Genomic DNA, 19,508 nt, shown 5'->3' on the forward strand with positions numbered 1-19,508 from the left:
TTAAAGTAATGAGTAAAGCCAGTTACGTCTACCGTGTACCACGTGCTTTGCTAATAATACAATACAAATGTATTTATTGTGGTGTATTGTTGGACACTTAATGGAAGGTTAAAAGCACCTGGGACCTAAGCTATAGATCACCCAGTATAAAGATGAGAGGTGACCACAAGAGAAGGTAATGCTTATCCCAGATAATAGAAATAATTAATTGTGTGTTCAAATTCAGGAATTTACTTTTGCAGAGTTTATTTTAAAGGAGTTGGAGTATGGGGACAGGGAACATGTGGTTTTAACAGTTTCCCTGCAGATGTTGAGTTGCCAACAACCAATGACCAAGAGCAGACACCCAGAGAGACTCATCCAACCCTTGGCCAACCATTGTATCATATATTTATAAGGCTTCTAGGGAGATGTAGGGAGTCAGACTTCATGAACTGACCCTGCACATGTTGTCAGGGAAGCATAAATGAACCCAGAGACTCTGTAACTGCACATTCTTGACTTATTACTAGTAACTTTAAATTCATCTGAGAAAAAGAACATCCCCTGCTTATCCTTCTCCATCAAACAATCAGCACGGAAAGAGGTAAGAGAAGTATGGAGTCAGATTAGTAAATTTTAAGTTATGTTGGTGATACATCTTCGGTTTATGGTTGTTCACTTTCTAACACACATTTCCACTGGATAAATTGAGTCAAAAGCTTTACTGTCTGCACATCTAAAGGACTTTGATAGAGGAACACAACATATCACTGAGTTTTTTTTTATGCATAAACAACTATTTAACTAAGAGATATGATAGATCCTGTCAGAGCATGCTGAGTCGGGTACTATTACACATCTTCTCACATCCTGTGATGCATGCCACTTCATCTCCTATCCACGTAGGCCCACACTCCCCACACTATCAAGACCCCACATTTCTGGTGTCCCTGGTTTCGTACAACCTTTACTTCCTATATTGACTTGAATTAGCCCATAGTAGACGTTTGTCCTCCCTTCTGTTTGTCTTGTCTCGTCCTGCCTGTCATTATTTCCCCTTCTTTCACACTGTGGTGTGGCACGGCCCTCCCCTTCAGCTCACATCAGGGGTTAAATAAAGTTTAGAATGATGGAGTAGCCTACAGGGAGGGCTGGTGATGGTCACTATAGCAGTTAATCATATTCACATCTCTCTGACTGCCAGGAAAAAAATGCACTGGTCTTTTCAACGCTGTCATGTGACAGTGCTCAGCAGAAAAAATAATTCAGACAAGGGGAAAGAAAAAAAATAAACAACTATTTCAAAGCACATTTGCCAAAAAAGACACCAAAACTTTTTATTTATCTGCAACATTGTGTGAGGAGCACAACATACACAGCAGTAAAAAACTCTACTGTATTGCGCCCGTGTCTCATTGCAGGTAATTTGCAGACGAATGATCTATTTAAAGTATACCTGATGAGTTAACAGTGTTAGTGACTTATAATCTGGTTATATGCTGAATCTAATAAAGTGATTTCTTTCTACATGTAAAGGAAGTGTGTAACGTTCATGATACTCTTTAAACTTCATTTCCTCAGAAAGACACCAAGGAAAACAGGACTTGCTGTTTTTATGGAGCCACAGCTGTTCATAGGGTGTTTGTGTGTGTGTGTTTAAGAGAGAGAATAAGGAGAGCATCTGTTATAGTCAGACAAATGGATGCAAATGGATCAGTGTCACAAGAGACACAAAGTTTACGACCCCCACATACAGGACAGACTTTTCACCTCTCATGGTTGTAAAGGTTTTGTTGTTTTCAAATAGTTGAATATCAGCCACAGGGCACTCTGGTCAGCTGGAGAAATAAGTAAACAAGTTATCATCAGCTTCAGATAGGGTTGAGTCTACCCCTTGATTTATGAAATAACCCTCCAGGGATTGATGAGTCAGCTGTTCAGAATCTATTGCATAAAGTGCTCTTTAAGCGAACATTCCCAGAATTTAAAATATCTCAGTGCCTCATACATCACAGACCAGATTATCTGATCAGTGAGCTGCAGCCAGGAGAACTCAAATATGTGGCGCACGAAAAATTGACTCTTGGCATCAAAACAAAGTGTTTGTCTACAAAGAGTGTACACTTACACCAACATGAGTTTTTGACACAGAGTTTGCTGAATGAGTTTGTGTGGTAGGGTTGGTCTGACTGATGGGGTTGAAGGTCAGGCTTTTGTTCCAGTTGCCCAGCCACATTCTTAACAAAAGGGACAAACTAGCCAGGATCCACAGTGGCCAATACTATAACTTTTGACAAGTACCTCACTTAACCCCACCCAAATAAATGTAAACTGAACTGAACTATTATCTAGCTGTTACTATATGGATACATAGTACTTGTCTAAATCAACAATCAGCAAAGGCATATGTCCTGCCATCTCTTAATTCAATATTTCCTGTCTTATGACTTCTTAGCAATGAAACACATCCAGTCTTTAAAACCAATCACTGTAAAATGTAATAACACAGGAAACATTGCCGGGGGAAAATAATGGAATTTATGATTTCTAGACTGCTTCAAAAGGTAATTTACACTGTCAGAGATGTTTCAACAAAGAGGCCAATTCATAACCAGCGTTCTGCAAAAACACCCCATCAACACAGAGACCACGGGTTATAGGAGAGCATCAGAGTGTATGTTTGTGGATATTATGCACTTGGTGCACGATTATGGCTCATGAATGCAGGTTAGCTGAACCTGGACGTACTCCTTGATTTCCTTAATTTTGGGCGATCAGTGATCAGGGATCGGTGATTGGCCCATCCTTACATACAAAACTGATCTTATATACCTCCGGGAAGGTCTGACAGCCAGCCATTGTTGCTTTTTGCTCTGAGACCCAAAACTCACGACACTTTATTGGTTGTTACAGTTAATACAAAAAAAATTGTTTCACATGTATCGTTCAATGATTTTCAATAAAATTTGATTGGAAAATTGAAGGTATATGCAAAAATAAAAATCTGTATCATCCCAAATCGGTATCGAGAGGTCAGGCTTTTTAAAGATCAGTGATGGGTGATCTACCAGAAAATTGTGATTGGTGCACCGCTAATATTTTCCTTCCTGCCCAATTTTTTTTCAATTTTCAAAATGTTGATTGGTTGAATTGAATTATTATCACACTGTAGGCAACGCAACGTTGTGTGGAGCTGGAGGGGCTATTTTGTGATCGCTCAAAATATGTCCTGAGTTTTCATCAACAGTATCAGATACCTATTAAAAAGCAATAAAACCAGATAATCACTTGGTCAGCTTTATTCCTCAAGACAAGGTCACAGAGACTGCTGTAATTTTTTCCATTTTCCTGTAATATTCACATATTTATTGATGTCACAACCATGATATGTCAACACTGTCACTTTAGTACGGAAATATTATTTATATTCTTAAAATATAAGCATGTAATGTCAGTTGAGGCTAAAAGCAGCCAGCTCTCTGCAGACAGTTAATATTAGTTGTTCATGCTTAAACATTGTCATTCTGTTCAATGAAATCAGCAGAGATAATATGTTCAAGACAGATTTTAATTTGTCGTACCAAATCTTTTATTGAGTTGTCAAGGAAACATTAATGCTACAGCCATCACAACTGTGTCACCACTGTCAGATTTAACTTTTTTTTCTTTTTTTTTTTTTTACTTTAAATAAATACGTTGAGAATATATTTTTTAAGTACAGTTAATTTATTTGAATAATTTAATGTGTTAAATAACTAGTTTTTTTAAGTCAAAAAATCATCATAAACAGGAGTTTAGATCATTTGCATTAAAAGAAAAAAAAATCAAAATTTAATCAAATGTTGTTTGAAACGTGACAACAAGCAAACTTTGTCAGTTTGTACCAGAGTTTAGTAGCTGTTTATATTTGCTAAGACATGTCTGAAACGTGTAACGCTAGTAAATCCTGGTTATGTCCTGCCAGTCCTCTACCAAGCAGAGCTAACGTAACCTCGCTCTTCATTTTATTGATAGACTCTCAAGTTTGAACAGACCACTGCAGAATAACTGCTGACTGTGGGTCGGAATAAACATTAGCACAAACAGATTAGCCCCTGTGTAAGCCTTTAACTTGTGTGCTGTCACTCTTCCATTTAGCTTTCTCTGCTCTTCTGTCCTTTTTTTCCTCTGACAGTTAAGCCCCATTTTCACCATGGAGTCTGGTTAAGATCAGTACGGTTTGGTATGGGTTTGATCGATAGAGCCTGATCCTGTTTGCGTTTCCACAGCCAACTGTGCCCCTGAAGCATTTTTTTAACCAAACTGCTTTTGCAACTTTGCAAGTTTCTTGCAGTGCCAAGAGAGGCGCAGTCAAGGAGCAGAGGAGCGTAGAGCTGCGCGTCCACGCCTTTCTCCGTGCAAATGGCAGAGAGGGAGGACAAAAGCCGGTGGTTTAACGAGTGGGTTTAACACAGCCGAGCGCTGTTTTCACCAATCAAATGAGTGCCTCTCCTCGCCTTTAAATGCACTGCGGCCAAGGCGCAGCGCCTGATTGGTCTGACTGATCCCCAGCACCGCAGGAACAGTGTGCTGGAAAGACCCGGTAGTGGAGACAGTCAGAGCTGCTGTCCCTGCAGCAGGAGAATGGACAGATTGGCACATCGGAGGACATAAAACGCGTCACCATGTGGGCCAGCTCCAGGGACAGATGTAATCTGTTCCTTTGTCATTAATAGGAGTACAAAATGAAGAGACAGTTACACAGCTGGCTTATCCATTCAGAATACTTTTGATCCACCTGCACTCCTGGTTTGTCATCGCCAAATAGCAGAAACTTTGGTGATATACTGTATACTCTCCCAGTGTCTCCACCTCATCCTCCTTACAATAATGTACTCCATCTTTTTAGATCACGTCAAAAATAAAGACTAAAACAGAGAAATATGGGAAATCAGAGGTAAATCCTGAGTGACAAACATTTATTTTGTCTCTTTTTTTCTTTGTCTTTTCTCTCCCTCTTTTCTTTGAATTAAATGAAATGAGAGAACCAGATATATACTCAGTATCAGATGTTAAGGCTGTTTATAGGTTAATTGTAAGATGTGCATCAAACTTTCAGCTGCCATCAGGTTAACTGGCTGAGAGATGTGAAGTTGTTAGTTTGCATTACTGCTCCAGTTGATTTCAATTTAACGGCTTTAATCTGACATCAGATGTGACAGGACAGTTAATATAGATATAAATGTATACACTGGTTCAGACGGTTACATTAAATAGTGATTGTTGTGATTGTTTATTGCATTAAAATGTGCCTGACACTCTGGAAACCTGCCTCTGATGCTTTGATGACATGTGCTCACATGTGCGCCTGTCACCAAAATAAAGCTGCGGAGGGTGTGCTGCCGAGAATAGACCAAGTTGGAGCTGGCGAGCTTTCAGCGCACTTTCTGCACTGTTTTTGGCACGAAATTGTCACTGTGCCAACATGAATCTGCTGGCACCTCCCCCTGGTGCGCCATCAACTCCCCCTGGTGCGCAGTCACACCCATCTCTGCACAGACAGTCTACCAAATTGTGAAATTGGCAGCGCATGGCGGTGCGCCACACGAAATTAGCACTGCTCAGGGTGCTCCAGGCTTGCGCCCCCTGCGCCACAAAATTAGAGCTCCTATAGTTTAAATATTAACTTTAGTAATTCTATATGTACTCATTTTTGTCTTTTACTCAAAACATTACCAGTCTTATCCCACAGTAGAGCATGCAGGTGATTATCTAACACTGGTATCGGTATCAGGACAAAAAAAGCTGGATCAGTGCATCCCTAGTGGAAACTCCACAAAATGCGTGCCGTGTCGTGCCGAGACAAACTTTGTTGAGACAGAGCTATAGGCTCCAGTGTCCACCTTTACTAAAAAACTAATCACAGAATTTTTCTTTCAGCAGAGAAAAACACAGACCTCTCTTCTCATTACTAAACTTTGTCATGAGGCGGGGTGTTATCGTGGAGACCTCAACCTGCAATCAATCATCATTTCAAGGTGTGGATTAAGATCAGGCATAAATCTAAAAGGGAGTCTTTTTCAAGATCACTTAGAAACTCCTCACAGCCCCTCTAAACAAGAAACAAAAAAAAAAACAAAAGTGGACTTAAAAGAAAGCTCCGTAAGAGCCACATCTGTATGACAGTGGATAGAGACACTCACTGGATAGGCAGTCCTCAACCCACAGACTCTGTTTGAAGTAGTCACCATAATAAATACAACATGAAAACTCCTCACAGAGCTTTTAAATAATGTCATTAGATGGATATCTGCAGGGAAGTCTGGCAAGTTATCTTTGTTGGTTGTATTTCTGAGCCCTAACTCCACTGTTCATGCTTGAGTAGCTACTAGCTGATTACAAACAAGACCAAACACATGTCAAAGCTTGAATCTCTTGGCTGTCTGCAATTCAAGCATTGCAATTTTATGCATTTTTAGCACAGAAAAAAAGTCACCACAACACCACTGCATCAGCAAATATTCCAACACACACACACACACACACACACACACACACACACACACACACATACAAACAAACACAAACATGTGGATGCTCTTACCCAAAAGGCCTCCCAGCAGGTAGGCTGAGGCAAACCGTTGCTCCATACTCTTTGGCTTTTGTCCTTTGCTTCAACCACAGCACAGTGTGTGAGAAATACACACGGGGACGACCACACGCTCACACAGTCTTATGACACTGTCCTCTGCAACTCTTCAGTGTGTGTGTGTGTGTTCAGCAGGGCGCACATGTGATGACGAGTTCATGTGTCTTTAGGTCTTCATCTCATCACTGAGCATTTCCTACACATGCTGGCGGGCAGATTCTTTTTTTAAAGGCTCTTGTTTTACTGTTTCCTCCTGCTGCAGACAGCCTGAAAATAACAGACAACAAACAGTCAGCGGCACAGACACAACACTGAAACACAACGATACACACTGAATGAAGCTGGATGTTAATCAGTGAATGAACAGAACAACATGGAGGGAACTGCAGCCTGAAAAGTCCAAACAAACTTCTTGACTTCAGCTTCTAGTTTGTGTTGATGTTGGCTGTTTTCAATCTCTAAATTGGTCTATAAAACTGTGTCAGTGGTTACAGGCATTAAAAACATGATAATTCTCAGACTTCTCATTTCGGGGAACTTTTTGCTCCAGTGGGCATAAAGATATATTAGTACAAATGCAAACCTGGACTAAAACAGATTCAAAGTTAAAATTAAAAGAATTACTATCCACGCAAAGTTAACAAAATAACCAGAAATGTGTTTCCCAATATCATGAAGTGATGAAAATGCTTGTCTCTCTTAATCTGAAAGCAGTACAGAGAAACCTGAAGACAAAATATGACAATCAAATTCAAGAAGAGAACTCTGTAATAGTTGAAGTATGGCAGCAATCCAAGGGAATCCCAAAGACCTCCTCTAATGGGTCTCTTTCTAAAGCCTTTGCAGCTTGAAACAGCCACATCAAACTTACCATTCAGGACCTCCCTGACCCCCTAAAGTTTTTGGACCAACATGGAGAACTACTGCCCAAGCACAAAGTGTTCAAGAGGCAGATCAGCAACCCTGAAACTACGTTTATTATGGAGCTATTATTGGAGCAAAATCATTGGTCGCAACTGAGGCCGGTCTCCCACTTGGTCATCTGTGTACGTGTGATTTTTGCTTCAGTCCTCTCATGGAGTGATTTGCAAATGCATAGAAAAAAAAATGTCTGTGAGACGAGGGGTTAGTTTGCCCTAAGCTCAGACTCACAGGCACAGGTGTAGGCAGCCCGGTATGGAGCTATTATAACCTCCGCCAAGGGGGTTATGTTTTTGGGAGAGTTTGTCTGTTTGTCTGTGCGTGAACAACATAATTCAAAAAGTAACTAAAGGATCTTGATGAAATTATCAGGAAATGTTAGAAATGGGATAAGGAAGAAGTGATTAACTTTTGGAGGTGATCCGGATCACCGTCTGGATCCAGGACTTTTTTTCAAAGAATTCTTCATCATTGTCAGATAGGGCCGTTTTTACCATATGTGTGTATAATTCCACTATAAATAGTCAGAATGCTTTGCAAAACAATACAAGACAAGGTCACCATCATTTCTGACAGATGTAAAAGTGCGATACAGATCCTGGAAATATTCTGGATACTATTCTGGAAAATGAACTATGTACTCGGTTATTGTAAATTTTCAACACTGTCAGGTAACAAATTGTTGTACAAACCTGGAACTAACGCCAAATTGTAGCAGACAGTCTGCAGAAAGGGAGTTTAACATTAAAGTAGGACTAAAGTGTTGGTTACAATCACAACATGCTTGGCAGAGGTCTGCGCTCTCCAAGTTCTTCTAGTTATACTATTGTTCCTTAGTTGCTATGAATTCTACACCCTCTTGTGATGCTACAATAATAACTCTATACCTGGCAGCCTCCGCCTGCGAGCCTGGGCTCAGGGCAAACTAACCCTCGTGTCACAGACAATTTTTTTTCTACACATTTGCAAATCACTCCACAGCAAGGCTGTAGCATAAATCACATGCACACAGACAACCAAATGGGTGGCCCACCACAGTTGCAACCAATGATCTGTGTGTATTTTCAGGTCTTGAAGAAAAAACAAACAGACTTTTCAGCCATTTGAGACTTCATATCTGCAAAACAGTCCACGCATTTGTGGATTTGCACAAACAATCATAAATATTTTACACATTTGCAAATCTGTTCACAAATTTGTGGATCAGTTCACATATTTGGGGATGCATTCACACACACAAATAATTTTGCTACGCTAATAGCTCCATAGTTTAGACCCTGGTCCCTGCTTTTTAAACATTTAGAGCTTCTCCTAAGATTTTAGAGCACAGCAGGCACAAAGTAGTACATGAATCCAGTGGCAGACATCTAAAGACATCCAATTTTCAGTTTATTTTTCACAAAACATCTGTTCCTTGACTCCCTTGTTTGAATGTGAAACTACCTGTAAGTAGATCCAAAGGTTTAACTCTTATCAAAACTTCTCCTGTAAGTTTATGTTTTAGTGTTCATGACCAGTAACATGACTGTGTGTTCTGTCTGATATTTAACCAAACAACTTGTGATTCCTGGAAAGCTTTGACATAAAAGCTTCTTTTTTTTTAATCCACCACCCAGCACCAAATATTGACTATTGAGCTCAATTGCTTGCATATGTACTCAGCTGACTCAGATCAACTTCTTTTGTAACTTTGTTGTCCTTTCACAATGGTGAAAAAACCCACTCTGAAAAAGAGGTTCAAAGGGACCACAAACTGTGAAAGATTGCATCAATAGTTACAGGAAATTTATTCCTACATGCTGGCCTGCCTGCAGAAAGCTGTGACTAACTTTTTTTCCACACTGCAACAGTCAGTGCTCTACAGTTCCTCATTATCTACTGGAACGACACAATGATCACTTCTGAAATTTGACAATAATGGAATCTCAGACCTTCAAAAAAATATACAATGATGAAGAAACTTCGGCTATACACTTAAAAGGAAAGACTTACTTACTTATCAGTGGCTAGCAGGTCACACATTTAAAGTGAAATCATCCTCAAGTACAAAATACAACTCAGAATACAACAACATGGATCATAATAATGTTACTCAAAGAGGGTGTTTTGCGCTTTTTAGGCTTTATACTGTCTCTCTGGTAGCACCTGTGGTAGCTTGACTTGATTTAGGTATCGTTTACACGGCAACAGTTTTTAGGATGAAACACAAAAGTATTGTTTCATCCTCTTGTTTACAAGGAAGCAGCCGACCTATGATGCCGACCTATGATGAAAACTCGGCCTCAATATGTGCATCTGTTGCACCACTTCTGCAATTAGCATTCCCAAATACGACAGATGATTGGCCCAGCACTACTTGGAGATCTACCAAAAGCAGTTTCTGGACAAGACAGTTATAGCACCAACTACAGGCCTGGCATGCTTACTACAGCGTTTTCAGTCTCTCAGCCTTTTATGTGAACGCTGATTTTTTTTCACTGCGTTTTGGGGTGAAATGTCGTCGCGTAAATGGGGCTTTACAGCTTTAGATAGCCTCTGACTGAAGTGCTTTGTTTTAGCTGCAGCAGGCAGAGCTATGGGCAGACCTTGGTGTTTGAGGTCCGCCCCTCCAACATGTCATGAGCCAGTTAGGAGATCCTCATGTGATGAACACTAATAATGACATTCTTTCATCACACAGTCCATCTTTTTCAATGAAGCTTAAGAGTTGCAAGAAGAGTTACAGTTGTTATCTAAAGACCAATTCAAGGAGAGTTCTGCTGACAAAACGATAGTTCTGTTCTTTAAGACACTGCACTGCGGTCATATTTTTCTACAGAAAGGGTATCTTTGTCTTCAATGTGATAAAATACAACACTTTAAAATCCTGTATCAGATCAAGCACTGAATTGAGCTGGACTCAGAAAACGACCCTTGCTGTTAAACCACGTCAGTGGAGCTTTGACTCTACAAGTGTTGTAAAAATGAACCAACACCATTTGTTTCAATACTTGCACAGTGCAAACAAAGTGAATGACAAAGGGTACATCCTGATCATCCATGTCCTGTCAAACAGGCTCTGGAGGATAAACTCAGGACACACTTTACAGAGTGAGCCCAACTGAATTTGCAGGTTAAACATTCACTTTCTGATTCAAGTTGTACTTTTTCTTTTATTAGTGTTATCAATCTGATCACCCCCTGATGATACCACCCTTATTCAGCTCATCACTCATTTGAGTGGTGCTGCCTGTGATTGGAAAATGGATTCACATGTGATCTGGTCATGGCAGAGAACAGGTTAACATTCTGAAGACTTGAGAGACAGGAGAGGATTACAGGAAATGCTGAACATCTTATCAAGAAGGTAAAGCAGGGAATATGATTTGTGCTGCAGCTCAGAGAGTTAAACCTTAAACCTCATGGTTCCCTTCCACGCAGCATCATTGACTCAATCCCCACCTCCTCCATCAACTCTATCAACAATAGAGCCTGCAGGGTGACATTAATCTGCTGAGAAGCCCTCCTGGACTTGTTTACTCTTTAGACCCTGATGTAGCAGGAACAAAACAGACTTTATGAAACAGTAGTCAGCCGGTTCATCAAGACTAAAATTAAACTAAACCCAAAATACCCCCCCCCCCCCCCCCCCATACACACACACACACACACACACACACACACACACACACACACACACACACACACACACACACACCCGAGTGCATCAGCACCACAATCTGATAACCTACACTGAGCCTGACCCACACACGTTTGCTACTTCTCACATCAAAGTCAAACAACAACAACAAAGACGTATAGCTGTTTATTTTTGCAGTCACAGAGGTGCTTTGCTTTAGCTCTATTCCACGACCACCTCCTGCCACTTATGGTGCCTGCAGGCTTTAAATAAGATTTTTTAAAAAAATTAAAAAAAATTAAATATGAAATAGACAGAATTGCTAAAGGGGAAGGCTGGACTGAAATAATAAACTCAACAGCTGGGGGAAGAGTTGACTTGGAATGATAGACTCAATGAGTCGATCAGTGAAAGAACACAAAAGAAGTGCTGAGAGTTGTACAGAAAGTTGTAAAAACTAAATTTCAGTGGGGTGCAGGGAAAGGATGGGGGGGGTAAGCTGTCACCGCCTTGTGGCCCAATTGTTGAAAAAACTTGTGCAATAGTGCCCTCTTTGGAGCCATAAAAGTCCTAAAGTGCCAAAACTGCTGAAACTGCCTTCTTGGGGCCCAACACATACTATAGTGCCCTCTCACTAAAATGCCCCCTCAGCTGGTTAAAACATGATTGACTGCTCTTAGGGCTGCACGATATGGCCTAAAACCAATATCTCAACCTTGCTAGTACTGAGTTGGACCCCCTTTTGCCTTCAGAACTGCCTTCATCCTTCGTGGCATAGATTCAACAAGGTACTGGAAACATTCCTCAGAGAGTTTGGTCCATATTGACATGATAGAATCACACAGTTGCTGCAGATTTGTCAGCTGAACATCCATGATGAGAATCACCCGTTCCACCACATCCCAAAGGTGCTCTATTGGATTGAGATCTGGGGACTGTGGAGGCCGTTTGAGTACAGTGAACTCATTGTCATGTTGAAGAAACCAGTCTGAGATGATTCCAGGAGCGTTGTCCTGCTGGAAGTAGCCATCAGAAGATGGGTACACTGTGCTCATAAAGGCATGGACATGGTCACCAACAATACTCAGGTAGGCTGTGGACTTTAAACCATGCTCAGTTGCTACTAAAGCTGCGTTTCCACCAAGCAGTCCGGGTCTGTTCAGTATGGTTTGGGACGGTTTGGGACAGTAAAGTCTCATCCCGTTTGCGTTTCCACAGCAAAATTGTGCCCTCTCGTGGTGGGCGGCGTGTAAGCCTGATGCCGGAAGCCACAGCTGGTAAACAATAGCGCAACGCCGTAGCAGCTTACCCCGCGATTAAATCGAACAAAGAAGAAAACGCGACACAGTAAACAAAGAGCACGGATGGAAGACATGCAGCATTTCGTCCTCTCTGTGATTTTCATGTAACTCTCTGTTACAAAGTGCAACCAAGCTTCGTTTCAGAGAAGTCTGTGTGCCGCCAGGAGAAATGCAGCCGCTGTCGGGATGAGTGACGATTCTTTTGACCAATCAACCGTCTGCAGTGTGTTGCTCCACCTCCCGAGAGCGGATCGGTTCAGTCTGGCACCCATACGAAAGGGTCCCAAAAAAGTGGGACGGCTCGTCTCGGTTTTTAGGGATCCGTCCTGGGATGAGTCTGTGGAAACGCCGCTAAAAGCGCACAGTGCCGAGACGAACCGACCCGGACTGCTTGGTGGAAACGCGGCTTAAGGGGCCCAAAGTGAGCCAAGAAAATACCCCCCACACCATAACACCACCAGCAGCAGCCTGAACCGTTGATACCAGGCAGGATGGATCCATGCTGTCATGTTATTGACGCCAAATTCTGACCCTAACATCCGAATGTGGAGCAGAAATCCAGACTCATCAGGCCAGGCAACGTTTTTCCAATCTTCTATTGTCCAGTTTTGGTGTTGCTGTGTGAATTGTAGCCTCAGTTTCCTGTTCTTAGCTGACAGGAGGGTCACCTGGTGTGGTCTTCTGCTGCTGTAGCCCATCTGCCTCAAGGTTGGACGTGTTGTGTGTTCAGAGATGCTCTTCTGCAGACCTCGGTTGTAACAAGTGGTTATTTGAGATACTGTTGCCGTTCTATGAGCTCAAAGCAGTCTGTCCATTCTCCTCTGACCTCTGGCATCAGCAATACATTTTGGCCCACAGAACTGCCGCTCACTGGATATTTTCTCTTTTTGGGACCATTCTATGTAAACCCTAGAGATGGTTGTTGGTTAAAATCCCTGTAGATCAGCAGTTTCTGAAACACTCAGACCAGCCTGTCTGGCACCAACAACCATGCCATGTTCAAAGTCACTTAAATCACCTTTCTTCCCCATTCTGATGCTCAGTTTGAGCTGCAGCAGATCGTCTTGACCATGTCTACATTCCTAAATGCATTGAGTTGTTGCCATGTGATTGGCTGCTTAGAAATTAGCATTAACGAGCAGTTGGACAGGTGTGTCTAATAATGCGGCCGGTAAGTGTACGTCTCAATATTCTTATCTGTCCTCTAAATCGCTCTTTATATTCTAAATTCAACCTTTTTGATGCATAAAATGTCACCAGTAAAACGATTCAAGCAGAATCTTTAGTTGGATTTTAAAATTTTGCATTTTCAGATCCCAAATCTGCAACTGACAGGATTTGTAAGCAACTTTTTACCATCCTCTGCTAATGCAAAAACACTCACGCACAGAAGAGTTTTCTGGATGTCAAAAAAGTGACAATTTGTGCTGGTCAAGATATAGTGATTTCATACATCCCACATGCAACAACCCGCAATACATTTAGTATATTGGATATATCCCCCACCTCTAACTGCTCTTCTGAGTAGCAGAAACGTGTACTAAAGCAACCCAAAAAACTGAGTGCACTCTTCAGTGGTGAGAGGGTGCTGCATGTAACTTTTCTTTTCACTTTGCCCCTGCCCTGTAAAAAGTCTGAGCACCCTCCTGCTGAACTCAAAATGTGCTTAATAGACCATACAATCAGGCTAACATTCATGTTTGAGTCAAAATTTCATGAAATTTGCGCATAAAGCAATCAATAACCTAGCTTTGACAAGTAAGTCCACCTGACCTGAGACATATCCATAACCACTGGGACTTGCCCTACTACAGCTGTTCCCTGAGAAAACAACTCTGTTCACAGCTCACGGTGAACACCTGCAGCTTGTATTTGCATACTGAGGCAGGTAGCACAAAGAATTCAGTACAAACTGTTTATGATCTGGTGACCACCACTTCAAATCTATCACGACTGGACCTGCTATGCATGCATGACCAGACACAAAACCAGTGATGTTTGTTCTGGACCCAACTTTTTGCACCAACATAGAAAATGATGCATAAACACAGCATACATGCATAGCTCTGAGGATGCAGGGAGAAAATTACAGGCTCTGAGATTCATTCTCTTCTTAATGACATATAGCATGGGCATAAGGCTGCAGAACATGTGGATTTCAAAAAATATATTTATAAATATAGTATTGTACAGATCTATATTTATACACAAGCTGCATAAAAAGCTGTAATTAAAAACAAAATCTGCTTTTGTTGATAACATATATCTTACAACTCAACAATTCATGTCCTTTACTCTATCCCTGACCTATCCATCAGCAGAGCATAACAAAAAAAAATCCTCCTTATTTTCTAAATGAGCCCTGAAACCCAGGAGCCCCTAAACAGCCAGAGATGACGTAAACTTGGTGAAAATGTCACTGAAGAGTCATCACTGGAGGTTTACACCTCAGCCTGGACCTCACAGGGACAGAGGTTGAGGAAAGCGCAAAGCACGACCAACACACGCATTCACAGACTCCCTTCGCCCTTTCTTCCCTTACCCTCCTCTGATCTCTTTTGATTCAATCTTTGGATTTCCCCCAAAATCATCAACCACTCTACCAGTGGAGAAAAACATGATCGCTCATGTTTCAGTGACCTGAGGCCATAGCGCCTTCATTAACTAGAGCATTTGGAAGGCCGAGACTAACTGGTCTGTCCAATTTCGCAGTAGAACACCCCTTCCCCGCAGAGACCTTTCACTGAATGAATGATGTATGAGACCTCCTCACAGTGCTGTCAGAAATGAGAGCTGGGAGAGACTCTGCTTTAACCTCAGTCATAAAAGCGCGTTACGCACATGTTTTTTATTTGCATTTTCCAGGATTTGAAAGCAGCATCAGTTCAACGATCTGAGTCTGTTTCTTAATTGCATCATGCTGCGCTTCTCAGTCTTGGCTCGGTGTGTTCAACCAGCCTGTGTTCTTTTATTAATCCGTCATCCATCTCCTTCTCGATGTAATCTGATGCTGCTGCTGCTCAAATTTTAAGTGAGATTAATTCACCTTCCAGGCTCAAAAAGGCAGCAACCTCTTGCATAACACCATGCAGGTGCTGCAAAGGTTCATTTGCCTGCAAAACCTGATCTGTACGCTGTCATTACTATCCACCACAGATAAGGCGCCTATCGGGTAATGTTCACCTGGCGAAAGTGAAAGTATTGTTGAACAGGTAAAGGCCACCAACTTCTCCCACAAGTGAAAGTTGGAACTAAGAAACACAAACCAGCTCACGAACATATCTGAACAGAACATTTGGAAAGTGGAAATCAGCATCTTAGACTCACACGCACCTCGATGGTCCCCTTTTGGCGTGCTCCAGTGCGCAAAGGCTGTATCCGCTCAAAAGGTGGCACGTTGCAATGAGTCCTTATTAAATCAGAAGATTGGTCCGCCTGACGTGAGTCCAATCAAAAAAGTATTTTGAAAAAAAATAAGTCTGTTTCTGGCAGCATCCATCCACGGCGTTCTGGTGCGCTCTGTCCGCTGTGCGTGCCCCCAAGTGCGCAACAGGCTGAGTGACCTGCGGCTCCCCCACGCTACTCCACACCACAGTCACGCTGCCAAATACAGCCTGCTTTCAAAATAAAAGTGCGCTCGTAGTGGAGCCTGTCGGCGTGTCCAACAGCCCATCTCCCTCCCTCCCCTTGTCTCCCTCTCTCCTTCCCTCTCCCTCTCCTTCATGTAGGTAACCTGAAAGGGGCTGTGAGGGAATTGAAAGTGATTTTGAAGAAGTCTCCTTTCTAGATATATGCTGTAATCTACACCTTAAAATGAGATTATCAGCGCCAATATTGCTAGTTACATGTTATTTTAAACTACTACTTCTCCAGGACCGGATTGATTTAAGGTATGTCTAGGTCTCTATGACAACACCTTACCAACTGATGAAGTTTAGTCGTGAGAAGACATAAAACACAGAGATCTGTTTTTCTCTGCTTAAAACGATTTCTATGACTCATTTTGTAGTGATGGTGGACACAGGAGCCAAACTGTCAGACAGAAACAGGATTAAAGAGCAGAAGAAAGCTAAATGAGGGGGTGATACTGCCCTAGCTAAAGGCTAATTAGCCTTTAGCTTGAGATGTATAGCTGTAACCGGGGCTAAACTGTTCTAAAAAACTGCCCACATGCAGCAGTAATTCTGCAGTGGTCTGTTCAAACTTGAGAGTCTAACCAGGATTCACTGTTACACATTATGGACCTGTCTGGGCTGCCAGCTTCACTGGATATAAACAGCTACTAAACTACACACAAACTGACAGTGTTAGTTTGTTGTCGTTAGCCAGATACGTCAGAGCACTGGGCTAACATATAGCCGACTGCTATAAGGTCTACATAACTGTACTGATAAATACCTCAGTGCGTTGTATCCAGTAAAAAGGTTGTCTTAAAGGAAGAAAATTTAGTTTTATATGATCTTCATTTAATTCTGAACCAAACACACGCTGTACTACGAGTAGTTTACGACATAGTGCGGAGACTGTGGGCCACAAGGTGGCGAGGGAGTGCAATTAAAACAGATCCTCATAGCATCTTTGAGGCAAGAGATGTATCCGCACTTGGAGACAAAAATAATTCATCATGACCCTTTGATGTCAATGAAGGTGTTCTGAGCCACAACCAATCCTCCGCCAACAACCCTAAACCTGCAGACAGCGTGCTCCTTTGACCAACCTTAGCCATAACGTCATACCCTGACAATCTCGTTTTTTCATAAGAGCGCAGGATTAAACCTGGCTGAGGCAAGGATAACCTGCCAGTCAGGGGCGTAGCTCATAGACTGTATAAAACATGGACGTAGTCTCGCCGACGTCACCCGTCTGTTTCTGAAACGGAAAATAAAGCACATTGGCTATAGCGGCCATATTGGTAGTGGCAAGGGCTTCGCCTACGCGTTATTATGGAACCCACATCAGTTCTAGGTAAACCCCACCCCCGCTGCTCTCCAGCCCTGGTGACGCAGTCAAACCACGCCTGCAACACGCTCACGCACAGGCGCAACAAAACAAACTGAGATGTCAAATGCTAAATTTGTCATGCAAGACACAACGCACGGAAAATACTTTAGTAAAGAGCCCCGGGGGACTCTGCTCAACCATCTGTGGTTCAAGTGGTTAAACAAATAAGCTGATATTAGTCAAAATTAACTTGATATTTGTGTTAAAATTGCCTGTTTGTCTGAATTTACTTGCATATGCAGTAGTGTTGATTCCCGCGCAATAATGTTGATTCTCGCTCACTCATATTGTTGTCTTGGCTTTGCAATGGAGTGGAATAATGTATATTTATGTGATAAGCATTCTGTTGGGATGCTTGCATAAATATATCCCACTTCTCTGCCTTGAAGGTAGGCTACTCATACTAGCAAAGCCAAAACATTTTACACAAAACTGTTCATTCAATCACACAAACACATCATCTTAACTTTAAATTTGTAATAAAAACACAAAAGTCAATGTAACATTCAGAATGGAGGTGTGTTCTGCTGCAGTCATGCAGTGTGAAAAATTTCCTTTCAGAAAACACAAAAGTCCTAACAAATGTATCAGATGCTGAAGTCTGTATGAGCGTCGGTCATAACCATAGACTGTAAAAAAAAACCACACATAACACATAACATAACACACGAGTGGAGTTTGGCTGCATCAGTCACAGCGAGGGCGGGGTTTGGCTGCGTCACTAGGCCTTTCGGCGCAGTGGGGGCGGGGTTTACCTAGAACTGATGTGGGTTCCATAATAACGCTTCGCCTACATCCACAGGGCGCCGGCCGACACGTGACCCTCAGCTGTGCCTCTAATTGGGGGAGCTCGCGATCTTAATATCCTCTGAATGGCCACGTTAGAAAAAAATTCACCCCCGTACAGTGGGAGCCGGTAGTAAAATTAGCGACTCAGACAGGAGACGTTTTTTGAACCAGGCTGTAAATAAGTTAATTTCTGCTTTGAAAATGGCTTTTTTTGGCTTGGTGTGTATGTGAATTCCTCTACTTACGGAGCCAGCCTCAAGCGAACACTTGAGAAACAACAGATTTTAGCACTTCCGCACTGTCTCATATTCCCAGACCGGAGGTTGCCGCTTGGCATAGCTACAATTAGGCAAACACAGGCAGTTACCAGGGGCCCCCAAAGCATCTCTTAAAAACTGATTTATGAAGTTCTCTTCAACTGAAAGCATTTCTTTTTTCTAGATCTTACTTCACATGCTTCATAATACATCAAAAGGCTTAATCTTTAATGATCGTTTTGGGTACTCCTCCCTTCTTATTCAATGGGCTATTCCATGTTTCAACACATCTGAAAATTTGATTCAGGAAGAAAGTGGTCAAAAAAAAACAACAACACTTTTTTCGTATTTTTTTCTTATTTTCAACCAAGTCAGAAATAAAAAAAAAATGTTTCTCTGAGATCTGAGATAAACATATAAGACTTTTAGGATTTCAAGGACTTTATCTAACCCAGGAAATAGGATAATTTTCTCAAAATCAAACTTGTTGAGTTGGTGATAAACATTATTGTACAAAATCTCTTTTTTGGATACATAACTCACTGGAAAGGGGGTCAAATAAAAATACATTAACTTTAAAATAATTGTACTTAAAAGTATGGTAACTGTAAATATCACCTCTTTAGTAGATTTTTTTTCCAGTTTTATGTTGTGTTTGATATTTACATATTTTTTCTTTACTAAATTATTTTTTTTAATAGTTACCTATTGTAATGTTTTTCACTTCATACTTTCTTGTTTGTTACTGTTACTCTGTCAATTCCCCACTGTTGGACAAATAAGCTGTCAATTGACCATAAAAGATTTCAAATCCAGGACAAAGTGGACTAAATTATGTATTCACTTTTTTCAAAATCAAACTGTAGTACAGAACTTGAGGAAATGCATCAAGTTGCGTTATGTTACCATGTACAAGATTTACACTGTCTCATGCCTTGATTCCCAGAAAGAGACAGTGGACCCAGGGAAGGCCAGTCTAGCTCTGAGGAAGATGAGTTAAAAGGACATGG

General features: G+C 41.6%; 1 protein-coding gene across 1 annotated transcript in view; it reads right to left on the reverse strand.

The window, feature by feature from the left end:
* The window catches only part of il34 (interleukin 34), a 46,822-nt gene extending 29,859 nt beyond the window's left edge, over positions 1 to 16,963 (reverse strand). Inside the window, exons 1-2 of the mRNA XM_074678072.1 lie at positions 16,850 to 16,963; positions 6,566 to 6,877 (exon numbers count right to left, since the gene is read on the reverse strand). Coding sequence (XP_074534173.1) covers positions 6,566 to 6,611 — 46 coding nt within the window. The 5' untranslated portion in view covers positions 6,612 to 6,877; positions 16,850 to 16,963. The remainder of the gene's footprint in view (positions 1 to 6,565; positions 6,878 to 16,849) is intronic.
* Positions 16,964 to 19,508: the final 2,545 nt, after the last annotated feature.

Source organism: Halichoeres trimaculatus, unplaced genomic scaffold (genome assembly GCF_033239565.1).
Source record: "Halichoeres trimaculatus isolate MK-OKI-2021-1 unplaced genomic scaffold, fHalTri1.1 fHalTri1_scaffold_10, whole genome shotgun sequence".
Classification (NCBI taxonomy): Eukaryota; Metazoa; Chordata; class Actinopteri; order Labriformes; family Labridae; genus Halichoeres; species Halichoeres trimaculatus.